At 44.9% G+C, this 20018-nt stretch overlaps 1 protein-coding gene across 5 annotated transcripts in view; it reads left to right on the top strand.

Annotated features, from left to right (window-relative positions):
• The window catches only part of MAP7D2 (MAP7 domain containing 2), an 88587-nt gene that overhangs the window by 35746 nt on the left and 32823 nt on the right, over positions 1–20018 (top strand). For 2 of the 5 annotated variants that reach the window (XM_014543468.1, XM_014543464.1), the window contains exons 4-8: positions 6262–6484; positions 7297–7461; positions 9710–9820; positions 12579–12701; positions 16482–16612. In XM_014543468.1, the coding sequence (XP_014398954.1) occupies positions 6262–6484; positions 7297–7461; positions 9710–9820; positions 12579–12701; positions 16482–16612 (753 nt within the window). The remainder of the gene's footprint in view (positions 1–6261; positions 6485–7296; positions 7462–9709; positions 9821–12578; positions 12702–16481; positions 16613–20018) is intronic. The other 3 variants (XM_014543465.1, XM_014543467.1, XM_014543466.1) reach the window with 3 other exon arrangements.

Here is a 20018-nt window from a genome sequence, read left to right as displayed (position 1 = left end):
TGGAGAGGGAGAGAGAGATAGAAACATCAGTGATGAGAGAGAATCATTGATCTGCTGCCTCCTGCATGCCCTACACTGGGGATTGAGCCCGCAACCTGGGCATGTGCCCTGACCGGGGATCGAATTGTGGTTCATAAGTCGATGCTCAACTACTGAGCCACGCTGGCCAGGCAAATTCAGTATTTTTTAAATGTCTGAATGGTTTATCATGATATATCTTTACCCCTTCCTCTTTTTTTAATTTAAAAAACACCAACATATGCGCACACACACAATTACATTCATCTTTGCCCACAAAACACTTGTTTACCTGGCAATTTCTTTGTTCCTCTTATCAAATGAAGGTCTAAGCCAAGGCCTTAGCCATGGTTCCCTGCTGCTGGCTGCAGCCTGACCACTGTGTGGCTTCATCTGCTCCTGATGTAAACCCCAGCCCTGGCCTCTCATAGCCCTCTAACTCAGTCTTCTTAGCACAAAACAGAGGTGGTCATGGGAATTAAAGGAAGTGACATTTGTGCAAGTGCCCAGCAAAGCACCTAGCACAGAGTAATGCTCAGAAATGTTTGATTCCCTTCAGCGACTTCAGCCTACCTGGGAGCTACCCAGAAAAGATTATGGTGCAAAGTCTATAGACTAAGGAAAAAGCCCCTGTGTACTGGGCCACTTCAGTAACCTGGGGCAGATCTCTCCTTTCCCAGCCTGTGTGTATTGGTCATGAGTCACTGGACTCTCCCATTTTCTTCCCATCCTCCATTGCTTGACTCACAGCTTGTCCCCTCCTCCCTGCTCTCGCCGCTTTGATTCCTGGCATCTGGCAGGCGTGCTGACTCCAGAGCAAGTGTGTCACTCTTGCTTCCACGAAGGGGCACTGTGCAGTCACGGGAGACAGTTCCCGAGCCTCTGACACACCTGGCGGTGTCACAGGGGTCCGCCTTTGAGGCTCCCTGTCTGTAATTTTCCTCATTGAACAGTGGCGCCAGAGGCATTTGAAATCAAGCTCTCAGACTCCTCGCTCTTGCAGATGAGGGAATGTCATGCCAGATGGTTGGTCCTGATGCAGCTGAATCTTTAGTGGTTGTGCAGCCGGCTAATTTTTTATTTGCTTTGTGTGCTCCCTTTTATCCCTAACATGGTGATGGCAGAGAACAGGGGATGCTGCCTGACCCTTGTCAGCATAAACACAAGCCAAGCTTGCTTCCTTCTCCCCAGACACCGCAGGGCGAGGCCGAGAGCTGGGCTTCCTGTGGTTGTGTAGCAACCTAACGAGGCAGAGGCAGGGGAAGCGGCAGCCTCCCTCTGCCACCTGCTCCAGCCCTTGGGGCCCCGGGCAAGCCCGGTGGAGCCTAGGGACTATCCACATGCAGGCTGGCCTGCTAGCCACGTTGGCTTTGGCTCTGCCCGTGCAGAGGCCTGATTGGGATTCACCTGGGTGATCTTTGGGGAGAATGGGTAAGTCTAGATGTCGGGAGCCCCTCTCCTAAGGAAACCCTCTACACACGGCCCCATGGGTCCCTGGAGATCTTTGGGAGGGCCGGTGCCTCTTGGCACACAGCTGTGGAGATTTTCCTTTTTCTTGCCAGGGGCAGATTTCGGTTCTTTTTGTCCGGCTCTGCCTCTGTCAACCAGGGAGAAGCCTCTGCAGGGCTTCATTCCACTGCAGCCCATTTGGCTTCTCTAGCTTATTGGAAAGTGTTTGGGTTGCCCACCAAGTCCTGCCTCTGTGGGTCTGATATTAGGAGCTCATAAAAATCCCATGACTCGCCCTAAGTGGTTTGGCTCAGTGGATAGAGCGTCGGCCTGCGGGCCGAAGCCCCGGGTCGCCGGCCAAGGGCATGTACCTTGGTTGCGGGAGGCAGCTGATCGATGTTTCTCTCTCATCAATGTTTCTAACTTCTATCCCTCTCCCTTCCTCTCTGTAAAAAATCAATAAAATATATATTTTTAAAAATCCCATGACTCCCCCCTCTCCGCCCAGCCTTTTCCTGGCGCCATGACTGGTTGCCATGATGTTGCTCTTGGTGACTTTTCTTTTTTTTAAAAAAAAATGTATTTATTGATTTCAGAGAAGAAGGAAGAGAGAGAGAGAGATAGAAACATCAATGATGAGAGAGAATCATTGATCGGCTGCCTCCTGCATGCCCCCTGCTGGGGATCAAGCCCGCAACCTGGGCATGTGCCCTTGGCCAAAATCGAACCTGGGACGCTTCAGTCCACAGGCTGACGCTCTATCCACTGAGCAACACTAGCTAGGGCTCTTGGTGAGTTTTCACATCTGTATGGGTGAGCCCCAGACTCAGCCAGGGGGCCTCTGTCTGCCAGTAGAGAAGTGGGCACCACAGACAGCCTGGCTCCCAGGAGTCTTGAAGGTCAGGAGGACTGGAGGCTGGCCAGGCCTGTCCTGGGGAACGGGCCATCCAGTGTCCACTGGAGGCTGCCTTTTCCTCAAGGCAGGTTTCTCCAACCCTCTCATGCTCCAAGGATCGAGCTTCTGGAGCAAGCCCTTGTCACCTCCCTGGGGTAGGGCTGACAACACACTGTGGTCACCCATTCTCCACTGGGAGGGATGGCTTCCTGATCAGAGGCCCTGGAAAATGGAGCCTGGAAAAGCCAAGTCCATGTTCCTCATGCTAAGAAAGGCCTCTCTCAAAGAGTAGCTTCATCTTTGTATTTTGACACATCACAACTTATCATCGTGATATTGATTAATACCTAACAAGACCCACCAGGCTGAGTGTAAGAAAAACACATTTTTGCCTAGCCAGTTTGGCTGAGTGGATAGAGCATCAGACTGCGGACTGAACGGTCCCAGGTTCAATTCCGGTCAAAGGCAGGCTCCTCCCCAGCTTGGGCCCTGGTTGGGGCACGTGCAGGAGGCAACCAATCAATGTGCTTCTTTCACATTGATATTTCTCTCTGTCTTTCCCTCTCTCTAAAAATCAATGGAAAAATAGCCTCGGGTGAGTATTTAAAAAAAGAAAAGAAAGACACATTTCTGAACTCAACCTAAACATAACTTCACTAAGCCAAGGGCTGCCCATTGGCTGCTGTGGACCCATGGTGACTGAATGGCCTTTCTGGTTAGAGGTAGACATCTGTAGAGAGAAAAACCCTCTATGGAGCTCTGCTGGAGACCATTTGGGAGCTTGTCTACCTGTCATCTCCAGATCACAAGTAGTAAGAGCACTGGAAAAGGCACTGCCAGCCCTCCTCTCCTGCCACAGCTGGCTGTCTGGGTATCAGTGCCCAGGCCGGGCCCTGCTTGAGTCCTTTTATACTGCTAGGCCAGCTCAGCAGGTCACCTTTGTCATGATTCACCTTTGAGTTCATCCAGGCAGATCTAGAGCCAGAGCTCAAGGGGTCAAGGATGAGGTCTCTTTACTCTTTCCTTCTACTAAGCCCCACCCAATAGAGGACATTCTAGGGACAAGAATCTGCCTTGTCCTTTCCCCATCCTCTATCGACCATCAGGAGAACCAGAGCTTGGCAGGAGTCGAGGTATGCGGTATGCAGCTCTAATATTTATTAATACTGTTCTTCTGTTGTGATGGAACTTTCTTAAATGCTCTCTCATGCTCAGCCTGTCTGACCAGTGCTTCTGGAAGTGTAGCCCCAGGACCAGCAGCACTGACATTGCCTGGGACTGACTTGTCAGAAATGCAAATCCTCAGCAGATTCCACTCTGGTTGGAGAACCACTGCTCAAACTGCCCTGTCGATAATCTCCTCTTTAAATTCAGATTCAGTTAGCATTGGCTGAGGATTTCCTATGCTAGTTATTATCTTGTAGACTTGAGTGGTCTGTCGATATAGATAATATCCCCATTTTATAGATGAGGAAACTGATGTCCAAGGATGTTAAAACAATTAACTCAAGGTGACAGGGCTAAAAAGTAGCAGGCAGAGGTGGAATTGGAATCCATATCTCCTGACTCCAAATCTAGGATTCTTTCCATTCCATCACATGATGGAACAGAAAGATACATACTGAGTAATACTGACCTATGTAAACTAACCTTTAAGAAAAGTGAAGTGAACCAGTTTGTTTGTTTTTTTTGTTTTTGATGTTTGAGTCATCCCATTCTGACAACTTTGGCTTCTATAAATCCCCTTACCATAGAGCTTGGTTACTACCTATTTTTCATCATCTCTCCAAAACTGGGTGACACAAAGTGATTGTGTCATCTTTCAGGGATAGCTTCATTTTCATAAGCCTACAAATAGTTCAAAGGAATGAATCTCTAATGGTGGAATTTGGAACCCCTCGGTGGATTGAGGGTAGATGGAGAGGTATTTTTTCTAAAGGTAACTGAACAGTCGAAGAGTAGGATTGGCTTTGGGTGATCATTCCCTTCTAATTATGCCCCTAGATAGCTGCTTGGTGGTAAGGTGGGCCTGAAGTGTTAGTGTTCTTTCTTCTCATTGGCCTATTAGATGAGAGGCTACCTTGTGAGGTCCTGGCATGTAGGAAATCTCCCATTACCCACTAAATACTAAATTTACTCTGTGGTACAAGGTTTCAGCACTTAAGTTAGGTCATTGATTAAATATGTTAAATCCATGCAATGAAATACTATTCAGCCCCAGTCTTGAGCAATCATACCTCAAGCATCAAATAATCAAGATGTTAAATCCCTCAATGCCCCCAGCTTTTCTCAGATAGACCCTGGGGGTTGGCTGTCACAATTTCATGGACCACCCCCAGGTCATGAGGACAGGACTCTGCCAGAAAATGCACACTCATGATTGTGGAGTCTCAGCCAAAAAGTAGAGCAAATTCAAATCTGAGATTTACAGGAGGAAAAAAATCGCCTTTCAGCTCTCAGGTCCCTGGAGAGGCTGTCTCTTAGCAAAGTGTTGTTCAGAGAGAAATTCTGCAGAGGAGGCCAAGATGTGGCAAATGCTCACCTTATCCCTCTGGTGTAGACCAAGGATGGGTCCAGGCACCTCTTAAGTGACTTTTCTGTGTTTCTAGTGAGTAAAATAAGGGAGCCTTTCCCAATCCTTAAGTCACGGTTACTCAGTTGGTGCTGCCCTAAATTAATTTGGCTTGCTTACTTAAGCCAGGAGAAAAGAGGATCTTTTTGTTTGGAGTCAGGCTAAGATTAACCCAGTTCCTGGAGCACCCCAAGGTGGGTTTTATGAGGGCCAAAGGGTGTCAGCATAACTGTTTACCTTGCTTCGGCCTTCTCCATGTAGAGGCAGGGAGAAGGGTTGGTATTTGCAGCATCACTGGGGCAGTGAGGAATATAGAATTGGAACTCCAGTGCCAAGGAAATACTTGCCAGCAGTCAGGCCCAACCTTATGAAAGTGACAGTTGGGTTAATAGAGGAGAGTACTTTTGATAAATGCTCTGTTAGAAGCCTGGGTGCTTTTCTCTTCTGGCTAAAAACTGTTGAATTATCTCTCCCTTTCTCCCATCCAACTCTGAGAAGGCACAGATGCTTTATTTTGTGGCTAGAAGCTCCCCTACACTTGTCTCTCTTAAATTTTGAAATATGTAGCATTATCCCCAGAAAACTATAGAGCAGAAAAGTGTTATAATTTAGAAAACAGTTGATCCCCCTTTAAGAAATTCTAAGATGAAAACAGGGCTTTGCAAAATAAACCTCACAGTCATGTAGCACCCTAAAAAAGTTAGGCTTAAGGCTATAACATTCAAATTATATTTTAATTGAAATGTCTCAAATCAGACTGCTTTATGCATTTCAACTAGAGAGCATTTGGTTGGGTCTAGAGCGTAGTAGGTAGGATAAACCAGGCTTGAGACAGGCCTCAAGGAGTTAATGTGTGTCTAGCATTATTCTTAAACAAATCAAGCCCTAGCCGGTTTGACTCAGTGGATGGAGCATCCGCCTGCGGACTGAAGGGTCCCAGGTTTGATTCCGGTCAAGGGCATGTACCTTGGTTGCAGGCACATCCCCAGTGGGAGGTGTGCAGGAGGCAGCTGGTCGATGTTTCTCTCTCATTGATGTTTCTTACTCCCTATCCCTCTCCCTTCCTCTCTGTAAAAAAATCAATAAAATATATTTTTAAAAAACAAAAACAAATCAAGGCCTGGCTGCACAGCCTGTCCCAGGGTTGAGGTTTTGGGTCTGGGATCACACCAGCCGCATTGTTTACTCTCCACCCACCGAGCAGGCACTGTGTGGCACAGAGCACTTGTGTCTGGGTTTTGGATGCTGAGCACAGAGCCCCATTTGGTGACTCATCCCAGCATTGAGGCTGGTGTTAATTTTGCTCTCCCTTACGCAACCTGGGCAGGAGCGGCTGGAGGCTATGCTGCGCCGGTCCCTGGAGCGCTCAAGGCAGCTGGAGCTGAAGAAGAGGTGCTCATGGGGAGGAGCTTCAGCAACTCCAGCAGTCTGGGGAGGAGCCTCGCCAGCAGCCTGGGGAGGAGCCTCGCCAGCAGCCTGGGGAGGAGCCTCGACAGCAGCCTGGGGAGGAGCGTCCCCGGCAGTCATCGTCGGGGTTGGAGGACGTGAGGGTGAGTTAAAGGCTGTCCCTGCTTTGCAGGGCCCAGGGCAGGTGGGAGATTGTGGGCACAGCCTGCAGGGGCTGGGGGATGCTTGGTACCAATCTGCAGATACCTTTTCCAGATGTGATGTTTCAAACTGCCAAGCTTCCTATGCATGTGTTTCTCATGAAGGGGATCTGCATTTTTTTGCTAGCAGGCAGCAGTTGGTACAATAACTGGGCTATGAGGTAAAGCAAAAGAAAAGCAAAGAACGTGAATGCAGAGCCTGCTTAACTGGATCCACCCGGCAAGCATTGAGACAATCTGATTTCTGGGAACGTCAGTGGCAGTAGGCTAAGGCACTGCTGCAGCGCAACCCACAAAGACTGAGCAGCAGTTACCCTCTAAAAAGCGGGAGAGGGGTTTCCTCTCCTCATTATTAATTCTTATTGCTCTTTCTATTTTGTTTCAAGATGACTTATTTATTTCATTATCCAGTTCATACTCATTTTAAAGGTTCAGATCTTTAATTTACTGTATGGATTGTTACTAGTCTGGGTGGCTTTCCCCCTTCAGTGTCTTATTTCTTGTCATCCTATTCACAGGATAGGATGTGTGGAATAGCTCTTCCTGAAAGCAGATGGGTTTCCATTTATATTACAGTTTCTTGTCTTTGCTGAATTGTGTATTTAACCTCTTATCAGTGAATATACTTTGTTTTTCTGTTTATGAGAAGTCAGCCCTTTTCAGTTACCTTTTCTAGTTTCCTAAGTAGGAACTAAGTCAACCAGAAAGTGGGACTTTTCCTTTATCTCTCTTTGCTCTGATTTTTTGCTGTGTAGGTGAATCAGAAAATACTCCACCCCCTCCTCTAGGTTTAGCGGCCAGCACCCCTCCTCCGGATCCAGAGACCCCTGCTGCCTCCGAGTCCACCAATGGTATATCCGAGCATCACCATGCCATGGCATTTTGTGATGACTGTACTGATCATCATCCTCCATCACCATGTGTGTCTGAAGCACGTTTACAATTGATTTCTTAGTCTTACCCCTTAGAACATTTTTTCTAGCGATGTGAATGACATGCTCATATTTCTTTGTTTCTGTCATCGCAGAGCTGTACATGCCTTACATCCTCCTGCCCTGGAGACATGTCATCATCCTTAGCTCACTAACTCCTGCTTTGAAAATCTTGTCAGTGTTTGACATTTGTGCATTCAGATCTTTCACACTCTCATTAATCATCGCTTTGGGCATTAAGTAGTATTGTGTTTCAGTCACTTCTGCTTAATCACTGAGTTCCCGGTGTTGTTAATGTGATGGATTTCTGGAGAGGTGTTGAGAGGGAGTGGCAGGGTGTTCCTCAGCACTAACACTGGGGATCCAAGTAAGGCGATCAATGGGCTCGGTTCTTGACTTCACCTCTCTGATAGGCTGTCTGCTTTCGATATAGGCTTGGAACTTCCTAGGGTCTAGATCAAGAACAGAATTAGCAAAACTTTGCTCCCATTTAATAATGACTTTAGAAATTCAACCCATCTTTGGCTGGCAAAAAAAAAAAAAAAAAACAAGGTAAAAGGGACGCGCTATTTACTAGCCATGCACAAGGTCAGTTTATAGCAGTAGGTGTAAATATCCTTGCTTTCCAACATCCCTTTTCTGAAGAATAATCTTTCTTAGTGTTACTGAGTAGCAGAGGTTTTGCTGCATTGGCTGAGGGAACTGTAGTGTGGGCCCTGGCCTTCCCTTGATAAAGAGGGGCAGGTGGACTTGATAACTACCCCTCGGGAATCGCACCCAGGGTCCCGGCCAGGGTGAGGCAAGTGTACTCAACTCGGGCACACAATATCAAGATCAAATAATATTTTAATCAATTTTAATGCAGAACAATTCATGATGAACAAAATATCAAATTCCTAAAGACCATTGTCATGCAGAACCATGTTGGAGCCTGAGGCAAAGGAGGAAATGTGTACCCCTATCTATGTACATGACTTCATGTAATTTCCAATAGTTAATTATTTTTCAGAACATTAAAGTAGTTGCCAAAATACTGAAAAATTAAAAACTCCCAGAATTTTAAGTTTTAATATTTTATTTATACCAAAACAAGAATTTATTGTAATTTGACTTCAGCTTAAGTCAATGAAATTTTTTTTTTCTTTTTCGTTTGTTAATCCTCACCAGAAGACATTTTTCCATTGATTTTTAAAGAGAGTGGAAGGGAGGGGGAGAGACAGAGAAAAACATTGATTGGTTACTTTCTGCATGCACCCCGACCAGGGTTGGGGATCGAGCCTATAACTGAGGTACGTGCCCTTGACCTGAATTAAACCTGTGACCCTTCAGTGCTCAGGCTGATGCTCTATCCACTGAGCCAAACCGGCGAGGGCTTTAAAATGTTTTAAGATCATCTCTTAGTCAGAAGAAATATCAAACATGGAATTTCTCTCATTTGAAAACATGAGGAGATGAGTAGATTTTGAAAATCTTATTGGTGAGTTTGCTTCCTTTCAAGCCAGGAAATACATCTTCCCTGTTGCCTTGGGTTCCGATATGGCTTGGCAGGGCACCATCCGTACTGCTTCATTTACTGTAATGAGTTCATTTAGAAACTACTCTAAAATTAAGAACACCAAACCTGGGACCATATGTTAACATTCTAACCATAAGCTATCATAACATTTGAGAAAAGGCCATTGTGACCCCATCTCTTGATAAGAGGAAGAAATCAACTACTGAAGCTTATTCTGCTTTAAATAGAGCTCCTTGCCTTACAAATGACTTCTCTGTCCAACCTGAGCTGTAGACAGCCTTCAGAAAAAGTCCAGTTCCTGCTCATGCACTCAGTCAGGCCATAGAACATTTTCTGGTGCTGATTTATCTCTGGATCCAGATTGGTGGTGTTTTCGTGTGGTCTGAATATACTGACTAAAAGCTCCTGGACACAAGGAAATAAGTGATTTGCTGGTGGGATTAGCATAGCTTTAGTTGGACAGTTGAGTGAGGTTGGATGAAATCAAAGAGAAGAACAGAGTCGAGAAGTAGAAGAGAAGATCTTGCTTCAGACCAAAGGCTGCTGTGGCCAGGGCATCTGCAGCTGGGCTACATTGGTAGATAGGAGGATGTTAGAAGCAGTGTGCTGTGTCACAGTGGCTTTGAAGGCATATGGATTAGGACGGGAAGAATGCTGGGGGGTATGTTTCTCAGTCTACAGTGGTGTATGTACTAATGTCTTTACTGTGTTTCTCTGTAGCATATGAGAAACTTTCCACATCAAGTATGAATTTACCAAAGCAGATGGAGCCTCCTATGAATAAGCGGCTGTCATCATCCACCGCAGCAATATCTTATTCTCCAGAGCGAGGCAAGTGAACGTGGAGATTTGATATCCAGTTTTGTTCTTTCTAGTGTGTGTGTCTTAATGTCAGTCTTCGTGAGAGCCCCTCTTTTGTTCTAAAAATTTTTTAAAAATATTTTTTATTTACTTCAGAGAAGAAGGAAGTGAGAAGGGAGGGAGGGAGGGAGGGAGGGAGGGAAGGAGGGATGGAGATAGAGATAGAGATAGAGATAGAGATAGAGAGAGAGAGAAACATCAATAATGAGAGAGAATCATTGATCTGCTGCCTCCTGCACACCTCACACTGGGGATTGAGTCCGCAATCCGTGCATGTGCCCTGACCAGGAATCAAACCTTGACCTCCTGGTTCATGGGTCAACACTCAACCACTGAGCCATGCCAGCCAGGGGAGTGAGAGCCCCTCTTATGCCTTCTGCAAACACTGCCATTATCCTAGTCTTGTGGCCTGAATATGAGGGCCACAATGAGAGTCTGGAAAGTGGCAACACCCTTTGCAGCCAGGTTGTGGTTGTATAGAGACAGAATTACTGCTGTCCTCCCTGCCTTAAAGAGACTGTTCCATCTTCCACAGTGCATGCAGGGGTTATCCTCCCCCAAAATTAATTGGCCAGTGGGCAGATATGACTGTTAAAAAAGTAACTATCCAGCTATTGGTGTGATGTAGGTGATTAGCCAGAAATGGCAGAATTGATGAGTCAGAGGTACGTGGGAGACTCAGATGTGTTACTGCCTGTGCTTTGGGGGCCTGCTCAAACAGTTCAGAATTAATATGGAGCCTTTAAAGGGGAAAATGATGGGCGGCCCTTTTCAGCACTCTGCTTTGAGGTAGGAGATGATATGTATAGGATACGTGCCAATGTCAGAAACTGAAGGAGATTTAAAGCTACCCAAGTTCCAATGGAGGCTCAGAGAAGTCGGTAAAAGTCTGAACTGAGACCTTTCAGAGCATGCAGGTTACAGAAGGTGGGAAGCTGTCCATGCATCGAATGTGTATTATACAGCGTCACTAAAGAAGTGTCAGGTACCAGTGGAGTACTTAACACGTCAAGTCATCACCAAAGGGCCAGCAGAAGGATGTTTGTGACTTTGAAGAAGCCAGTGCATCTTCCTAGTTATTTTTTGATGGCATTGACCTTGCACCTCGAGCACAGTGGCCTGTCCTGTGTGTCAGAGACCCATAAATGTCAGTGTGGCTGGTCTCTAATGTAGTTCATGGGTAAGCACTGGAAACCTGGGATTAAGAGCTGGATGAGAAAACATCTACATGCTTTTAAATCCATAATGCTATTCTATTTCTGTATTTCATATGCTTTCATGAATTCACGTGGCTACCAATTGATGTTAAATTCATATTTGCATTGATTAGTATATAAAGATTGGCAGCTAAATTATCTACTTGCTAATTATTAATTGAACATTTTAATTCCCCAACCATTTACTGGCTACTGGGTACCCAAAGAATACAAAGTACAGTGGAATCTCGGTTCTCGAACTTAATTCGTTTCGGAAGGCTGTTCAAGAAGCGATTTGTTAAAAAACGGAATCATTCTTTCCCGTTAAGAATAATGTAAATACAACTAATCTGTTCCAGACCCCCAAATGATTCAGTTTTAACCTTTCTTATATATAGTACATGTCTAACGTGCTGTTTAATCTACTAATAAACACCTTTTTTTCTTAAATTTGTTGAACCACCCCCTACTGGCCTTAAATGAGTCACTTTTAGCATTTGGTCCAGGGATGTCTCTCAGGTCAGCATGCAGCATCTTTGCTTGTTCACATATCACTGCTTCCAAAATGCTGTCACTGGCTAACTGCTTTTCATTTATCCAAATCAGCAACAGTTTTTCTACCTCTTCCATTGCCTGTGCTCATTGCTTCTTTCATACCCTTAGCAATGTTAGCATTCTTGATGGCCTCTTTATGTTTTAAAATTATGCTAATGTTGGCTTCCCTAGCAACAAAAGCATTTTCTCTTTTGTTTGTTGCCTGAGAGAAGCTTTTTGTCATGCTGAAGTATCAGCATGAAAGGGTTGTCAGATCAAAAAACAGAAGTTTGGTTTGACAACCAAGACATTTTTTCTGTGAACAACTTGGTGAAAAACCAAATTGTTTGAGATGGGAGACATCTGACAAAAGAGGTTTGACTGTAATGAAAAAGTTAATCCATTACCTTATAATACGTTCCAAAACCATCAGAATGATATTTAAGTCCCTGAATTTTGGATTGTGAATATTATTACTTCCATTAAAGCTGATAATCAGTTGGCTATTTTTATTTTCGTGCTTATTTAATCTTGCCCTTATTTATATGGAAAAAGTATGAAAAGATGCATATTTACACATGAACAAAATCAGTGTCTTATGAAATATTTCTTTACAGAGGACCTAAAACAAGTGTTTTGTAGAAGTAATCTTTTTTTCAATGTTAGATCTACTTGGTGAGTAAATGGTTTCTTGAGTCCATACTATAGAGATGGGCTAACTCTCTTAGAGTGATGCAGGTAATACTGCAATGGCATTTTGAATGAATTTTGGCATCCCAAGAGAATTAATGCGCTCTTTCATACTCTAAATGATACATCGTTTGTTTTATTTTACTATGACGAACTCTGAAGCCATCCTGTGCCAGAATATTTTTATTTTCCACTTAGTCCTACCACCCAAAAGTTAATTTGCATATGCACTGTGCTGTTTTAAACATTTTGTTTTGTTTTGTTTGAATGTTGCTTTTTACATTTTTTTATTTGATTCCATTCCTCAGCTCCTGGCATGCCAGTTATTTTCCCGGAAAACTTAGGCGTTAGGCGTCTGTCGGCGCCCACACAGGCTTCTTTATCCAGAAGCAGAAGTGCAATCCCATTCACTAAGCAGTTCAGTGGCTCAGGTAAAAGAGGCCAAGCTGGTGACACTAAGGAAAATGCCAGAAATGGTGTTGGTTAGCCTATAAGTTTATTCCTGATTTTTTATATTTTGCTTCGCTTTTACTGGCTTTGGGAAATGTCTGCCCACTAGTGTTTTGCTGCTGCTATGTTTCTTTTTTTTAAGTGTCACAAAGGTAAGTAAATGATTTTGTCATTGAAGGCATGTGGATTAGGAAAAAACACTATTTCATGAGTTAATGGGAGTTAGACTTTTTTCTAAAATATATCTTTATTGATTTCAGAGAGGAAGGGAGAGGGTGAGAGAGATAGAAACATCAATGATCAGAGAGAAACATTAATCCACTGCCTCCTGCACACCCCCTATTGGGGATCAAGCCCACAACCCGGGCATGTGGCCTGACTGGGAATCGAACCGTGACCTCCTACTTCTTAAGTCAATGCTCAACCGTTGAGCCACGCCAGCCGGGCTAGACTTACTTTTTTTGAGGTTAGACTTTTTAATTTAAAGAGATGGTTTGGCCCTGACCAGTTTCGCTCAGTGGATAGAGCGTCGGCCTGCGGACTCAAGGGTCCCAGGTTCGATTCCGGTCAAGGGCATGTACCTTGGTTTCGGGCATATCCCCAGTAGGGGGTGTGCAGGAGGCAGCTGATAGATGTTTCTCTCTCATCGATGTTTCTAACTCTCTATCCCTCTCCCTTCCTCTCTGTAAAAAATCAATAAAATATATTTTTTAAAAAAAGTAAACAGATGGTTTGGCAGAGTAGCCTTTAAACCAGTCTTTGGGGTTTATAAACAACTCTACCACTTTGGATAAGTTAATTAACCTCTCTAAGCCTTAGTTTCCTCATCTATAAAATGGAGTTATTTTAAATTGCCACAAGGATTAAATGAGATTGGCACAGTAAAAGAGTTTAACACATGTCTAGAGCCTCACTACTCAAGCCCTGGTCCATGGACCTGCAGCATCGGTATCACCTGGGAGCTTGTTAGGAAAACAAACTCCAGGACCCACCAGACCTACATACTATAGTCTGAGAAACACTGGGCCATACCATCAAAGCCCTTCTTTGACCAAAGTGGGTCAAATCATCATGGCAAGATTAATCAGGACTGGCATCTTCTGTTTGCCCATGAACCACGCTGTCTACGTTAGAGTAGGTCTGGTCTTAGTTCCCAAGATAGTGTAATCAGTGAGATGACATATAAATGACATATAACTCTCTACCTAGTTCTAGCTGTTTCTGAGCAGTGCTATTTCTGCAAAGATGATATATGAATGGCCAATAAGCACGACAGATGCTCAACATAGTCATTAGGGAAATGCTAATAAAAATCACAATGAGATACTACTTCACATTTTACTAGGATGGTTAAAATTCAAAGCAAAAAAGGAAAAGAAGTGTTGGTGAGGATGTGGAGAAATTGTAAGCTTTATGCATTGCTGGTGGGAATGAAAACTGTGTGGCCAAGTTCCTCAAACAGTTAAACACAGAGTTACCATATGGCCCAACAATTCCACTCTTAGGTATGGAGCCAAGGAAATTGAAAACATATGTTCATATCAAAATTTGTACACAAGTGTTCTTAGCAGCATTTTTCATTATAACCACAAAGTATAAACAACCCAAACGTTCATCACCAGATGAATCGATAAATAAAATTGTGATATCTCCATAAAGTGGAATATTATTCACCTATAAAAAGGAATGAATTCCTGATTTATGCTACATGATGAACCTTGAAAACATGTTCAGTCAAAGAAGCCAGACACAAAATGCCACAATTGTATGTTTCCATTTATGTGAAATGTGTAGAATAGGCAAATCCAAAGAAATAGTAAATTAGTAGTTGATAGGGAATGGGGGAGTGAGGAGGGGAGTGAATGCTTTATGGGTACAAGGGTTCCTTTGGGGGTGCTGAAAATGTTCTGGAATTAGACTGTAGTTATGGTTACACAACCTTGTGAATATACTAGAAACATAAAATATTAAAAAGGTGAATTTTCATGATATATGAATTATGTCTCAAACGAATAAAAAATTCCTGGGAAGCAGGAAGTATTTCAACTTTGGGAAGAGAGATGTGTCACAAGGTCCCCAAGACTACTCCCAGCGTTAGTGACTCTCTAGGACAGGGGTGGGGAACGTCAGCCCGTGAAATCATTGGTTCTGGCCCTGCCAAGGCATTAGGGGTGAGTTAATGAAATGTTTGACCAAATATAGCAGGCTAATTTTTAAGTTGATAATCCATAGCCCATGAATGATGTTATAAATATCCAAATGGCCCTCGACAGAAAAAAAGTTCCCCACCCTTGGTCTAGGACAGTGATGGCGAACCTTTTGAGCTCAGCGTGTCAGCATTTTGAAAAACCCTAATTTAACTCTGGTGCCGTGTCACATATAGAAATTTTTTGGTCTTTGCAACCATAGTAAAACAAAGATTTATATTTTTGATATTTATTTTATATATTTAAATGCCATTTAACAAAGAAAAATCAACCAAAAAAATGAGTTCGCGTGTCATAGGTTCGCCATCACTGGTCTAGGAGGACTCATTGTTATGACTTACTCTGGGGAAGACTAGGTACGAGCTTCCAGCATCCTCTTCCAGGATAGTGACACAGGTCACGTTCTCCCAGCAATGAGTTGTGACGTGTGAAATGTTGCCTACCAGGAAAGCACATTAGAAACTCAGTGCCTTGGGTTTTTATTGGGAGCTGGTCACGTAGGTACCCCCTGGCAGACACATGCCCAGATTCCAGACTCTTAGAAGGAAAGCAGAAGTCATGGTGTTTGTACAAATAGCTTAGGTACAGGGAGCTATGCTTTGCTTAGTGCTGAGAACGCTCCTGGAATCTGAGTTCACAGATGCTGACCAAGGGCCAACTCTGTAAGCAGTTATGTGCAAAGACAGTAGTCGGGCCTACTATGTTAACTCTTTCTACACAAGGAAGTTGATGTTTAGAGAGGTTAAGCAAACTGCCCAACATGATCCAGCTATTAGGTGACTGTTCAGTCTGTCTGGCTGCAAAGCCCAGATTTTGAACTCCTGAAATTAACTGGATTCTTTTTTCCCCCTTTTTATTGAATTCATTGGGGCGACACTGGTTAACAAAATTACACAGGCTCTTTTTTTAAAATATATTTTTATTGATTTCAGAGAAGAAGGGAGAGGAGAGAGAGAGAGAGAAACATCAATGATGAGAGAGAATCATTGATCAGCTGCCTCCTGCACGCTCCCTATAGGGGATCGAGCCCACAACCTGGGCATGTGCTCTTGACCGGAATTGAACCTGGGACCCAATGAGCTAAACCAGCTAGGGCTGAACTGGACTCTTGAACTCTGACTGTGGGAGTCTTTTAACACATTGCGGACCAGTAGTTTCATTTCTAGCTTTAGCCAGTGGCCAGATAAGTTTCTATTGAATGAGTACAACAAACATTTTACATAAATGTTAAAGGCACGCTTTAAAATTAAACACCATTGCATTTTGAAGTTATTTATTATATGTTCTTACAAGCTAATATCTTTTTAAAGTATGATACTTTGTACAACACTGTGTAATATGAAGTGAGAATTCTCATGATCCGACCGCAATGATACAATCCCTTCTGTGCACATGAGAAAAAGCGTGGTGGGATTTTTAGATGGCATTGCCTGTGTGTCACGTTTTAACATAAGTGTGTTATTCCCAACTCCTTGCTCACCTTTCCATCTATGCTGTGGTCTCTCTGGCTGTTCTGCTGTAACACTCTAGTCTTTTACATCTGCCCTCCTATAGCTACCGGCAGCCCTGCTCAATGTTCCTACAAGTCTTCACCAACTCGAACCATCGCAAAGAAGAAGTCCTCATCCACATCTAGCCGAGTCAATGCTGGGAAAGGAACCCTTATAGGACCGGAGGTCTCCTGGGTATGTCTACACTCACACGCTCACCCTCGGGACCCGTTGAACTGACAGTGCCATTCCTCCCTGCGCTTGACTTGGGCTTATCTGTCAATGTCCAGGGACTGCTCAAGGGTCAGATTTGGCCTAAAATTTCACCCAACCTTTGAAAAGCATTTAACTTTTTGGACCCTCCTAAATCTTAGTGCTTTGGAGCAAATTCCTAAAGACCTCATCCTCCTTCCAGCCTGCCCTCCAGAGGCTAGGAGTCAGAAAGAATGTTCTGAGTGTCCTCTCTCTGCTTCTTTAAGGGTGTCTGAAACTGGGCCAGTCTTGCCTCTACAGGCAACCGGAACTGAGGTTCTAGGCCAGCCGTCATTAATAACAGTGGCCTTTAAACATTTTTTTAAATTTTTATATTTTTATTGATTTCAGAGAGGAAGGGAGAAAGAGAGATAGAAACATCAGTGATGAGAATCATTGGTCGGCTGCCTCTTGCACGCCCCCTACTGGGGATGGAGCCCTCAACTCAGGCATGTGCCCTTGACCAGGGTCGAATCCAGGACCCTTCAGTCTGCAGACTGACACTCTATCCACTGAGCCAAACTAGCTAGGGCGCCTTTAAAATATTTTTCTTGTCATACTGACACCATCAGCAAAACACATGTTGAGCAGGAACTCCCAGTTAGGTATATTTATTTAGAAATTATACATACTACACTACTTTTGTTTGTTGTCACTGTTAGTTTTATTGGGAGCTGGTCATGTAGGCACCCCCTGCCAGGCACATACCAGATTCCAAACTCTCAGAAGGAAAGTAACAAATTATGCCAAATCTTTAGCAGCTTCAAACAAATGTTTATTACCTCACTGGTTCTTTGGGTCAGAAATTGAGGGTGGCTTAGCTGGGCGCTTCTAGTTCAGGGTCTCTCCTGAGGGTGTGCTCAGGATGGCAGGCAGGGCTGCAGTCATCTGAAAGCTTGGCTGGGGCTCTTCCAGGCTGGCTCAATCACATGGCTGTTGGCTGGAGGCCTCAGTTCCTTATGATGGGGACCTCTCCATAAAGCCACTTTAGTGTCCAAATGACAAGGCAGTTGGCCTCTCCCAGAGTAAGAGATCTGAGAGACAGAGCATTATGTATCACATCTATGCATCAGCCTCAGAAGTTTCACACCATCAGTTCCGCCACATTCTGTGCATTAAAAGCAAGTCACTGAGACCAGCCCACACTCAGGAGTATGGGAATTGAGCCCCACCTGTTGAAGGGAGAACACCCAATTATGTGTGCATTTATTTTAAAACCACCACATTACTGTACTACTGGGCATTTATTTTTATAACACCACATTTTTTAAAATCCAGGGTGGCCCTAAGGTTTTCACATGAGAAGTGAATGTTTCGGACCCTTGGTTTTTATAGTAGGGTATATTTCTGTGGAGGGGGGCCTATGAATGTGGGTGTGAGGACCAAATAAGGATTTGCTACAGAAAAGTGTGATGGAGGGAGAAGGGAACCACCCTTGCAGAGCACCCACTGTGGGCCAGGCACCGAGGCACATGCCTCTAGCCTCCTGCAGAGGGAGACCATGGGGAAGATATAGAGGGGTGGGTAGGGTCACAGGGTCCACAGCTCACTGTCTTTTTATAAATTTACTAGAGGCCTGGTGTATGAAAATTCATGCACTGGAGGGGGGGTGTCCCTCAGCCTAGCCTGCCCCTTCTCACAGTCCAGGAGCCCTCAGGGGCAGGAGGTGATCAGGGGAAGGCGATGCCCCATCACACCTCTACTGTTGCTGCTGCCAGCAGCGCAAGCCTTGGCCGGCCCTGGTTACCTGAGCCTCTGGCAGCCCTGAGCGGCTGGGCAGCCACCATCCAAGGCTTGCCTGCACCTTGGGCCGGCCCTGGGTGGCTGGGCAGCTGCCATCTGAGGCTTGCCTGTGCCTCAGGCTGGCCCTGGGAGGCTGGGGGCTGAGGGGACTAGGGGACTCCAGAGGCAGGCACGCAGAGCGGCCAGGCCCACCTGGGTTGGCCTTGACATACGCCTGCCACCCTGGTGGGGCTGAGGGGACTGGGTGCTGCCATCTGTGGCTGTGGGCACCACCATCTTTGCGGGCGTGGCAGTCAGCATATTCCCTCCTTGTTGGCTGTGGGTGCCACCATCTTTGAGGGCGGGGAAGTCAATTAACATATTCCCTCCTTATTGGCTGTGGGCACCATCTTTGTGATTGGTGTGAGGGTTAATTAGCATATTCCCTCTTTATTAGATAGGACTAGAGGCCCGGTGCATGAAATCTGTGCATGGGTAGTGTCCCTAGGCCTGGCCAGCGATCAGGGCCGATCGGGGCCTTCCGGCTGCTGGCCGGGGCCTCTCTTCATTTTGTGCTGCCCCCTGGTGGTCAGCGCACATCATAGAGAGCGATCAAACTCCCAGTCTCCTGGTCAAACTCCTGAGGGGACACTTTGCATATTAGCTTTTATATATACAGATTTTTATTGTGGAAACTATTACATATGTCCCTTTTTTTAAATCCCATTCACCTCCTCTACCCTGGACCTGCCCCACCCCCAAGGTCTTCACCACACTATTGTCTATGTCCATGGGTAATGCATATCCTATATAATATCCTAGATAATAAAAGGCTAATATGTAAATCAACCAAACAGCAGAACAACTGGTTGCTATGATGCACACTGACTACCAGGGAGCAGACGCTCAATGCATGAGCTGTCCCCTGGTGGTCAGTGCGCTCCCACAGGGCGAGCGCCACTTAGCCAGAAGCTGGGCTCACAGCCTAAGTTGACAGTCAGACATCCCCCAAGGGCTCCCGGACTGCGAGAGGGCGCAGGCTGGGCTGAGGGACCCTCCCCAAGTGCACGAATTTCATACACTGGGCCTCTAGTATCCATATAAGTTCTTTGGTTAATCTCTATCCACCCACCTTCCTTCTGAGATTCGTCAGTCTCTTCCATGTGTCTGTGTCTCTGGATCTATTTTGTTCATTAGAGTCCACATATGAGTGAGATCATGTGATATTTGTCTTTCTCTGACTAACTTATTTCACTTAGCATAGTACTCTCCAGGTTCCTCCATGCTGTCTCAAAGGATAAGAGATCCTTCTTTTTTACAGCTGCATAGTATTCCATGGTGTAAGTGTACCACAGTTTGTGGGAGCCTGGCCAGCTCTTTGGCACCATTGCATTTTTTATCAGTCTCTGTGCAGTCTCCACTTTCCATCCTTGGTTTTGAGAGTTCTCTCCAGCTATTCTTTAGTTGGTTATTCAGGGTGGTTTTTCTATATTTTAGTTGTAATTTCAGTTTGGTTCTGGGAGAATGTCATTGTAGCTTTCACTTAAACCACCCCCCCCCCTTTAAAATATATTTTTATTAATTTCAGAGAGGAAGGGAGAGGGAGAGAGAGAGAGAAACATCAATG

Source organism: Myotis brandtii, unplaced genomic scaffold (assembly GCF_000412655.1).
Source record: "Myotis brandtii unplaced genomic scaffold, ASM41265v1 scaffold326, whole genome shotgun sequence".
In the NCBI taxonomy this organism is placed as follows: Eukaryota; Metazoa; Chordata; class Mammalia; order Chiroptera; family Vespertilionidae; genus Myotis; species Myotis brandtii.
This window is presented reverse-complemented; position numbering and strand designations above follow the sequence as displayed.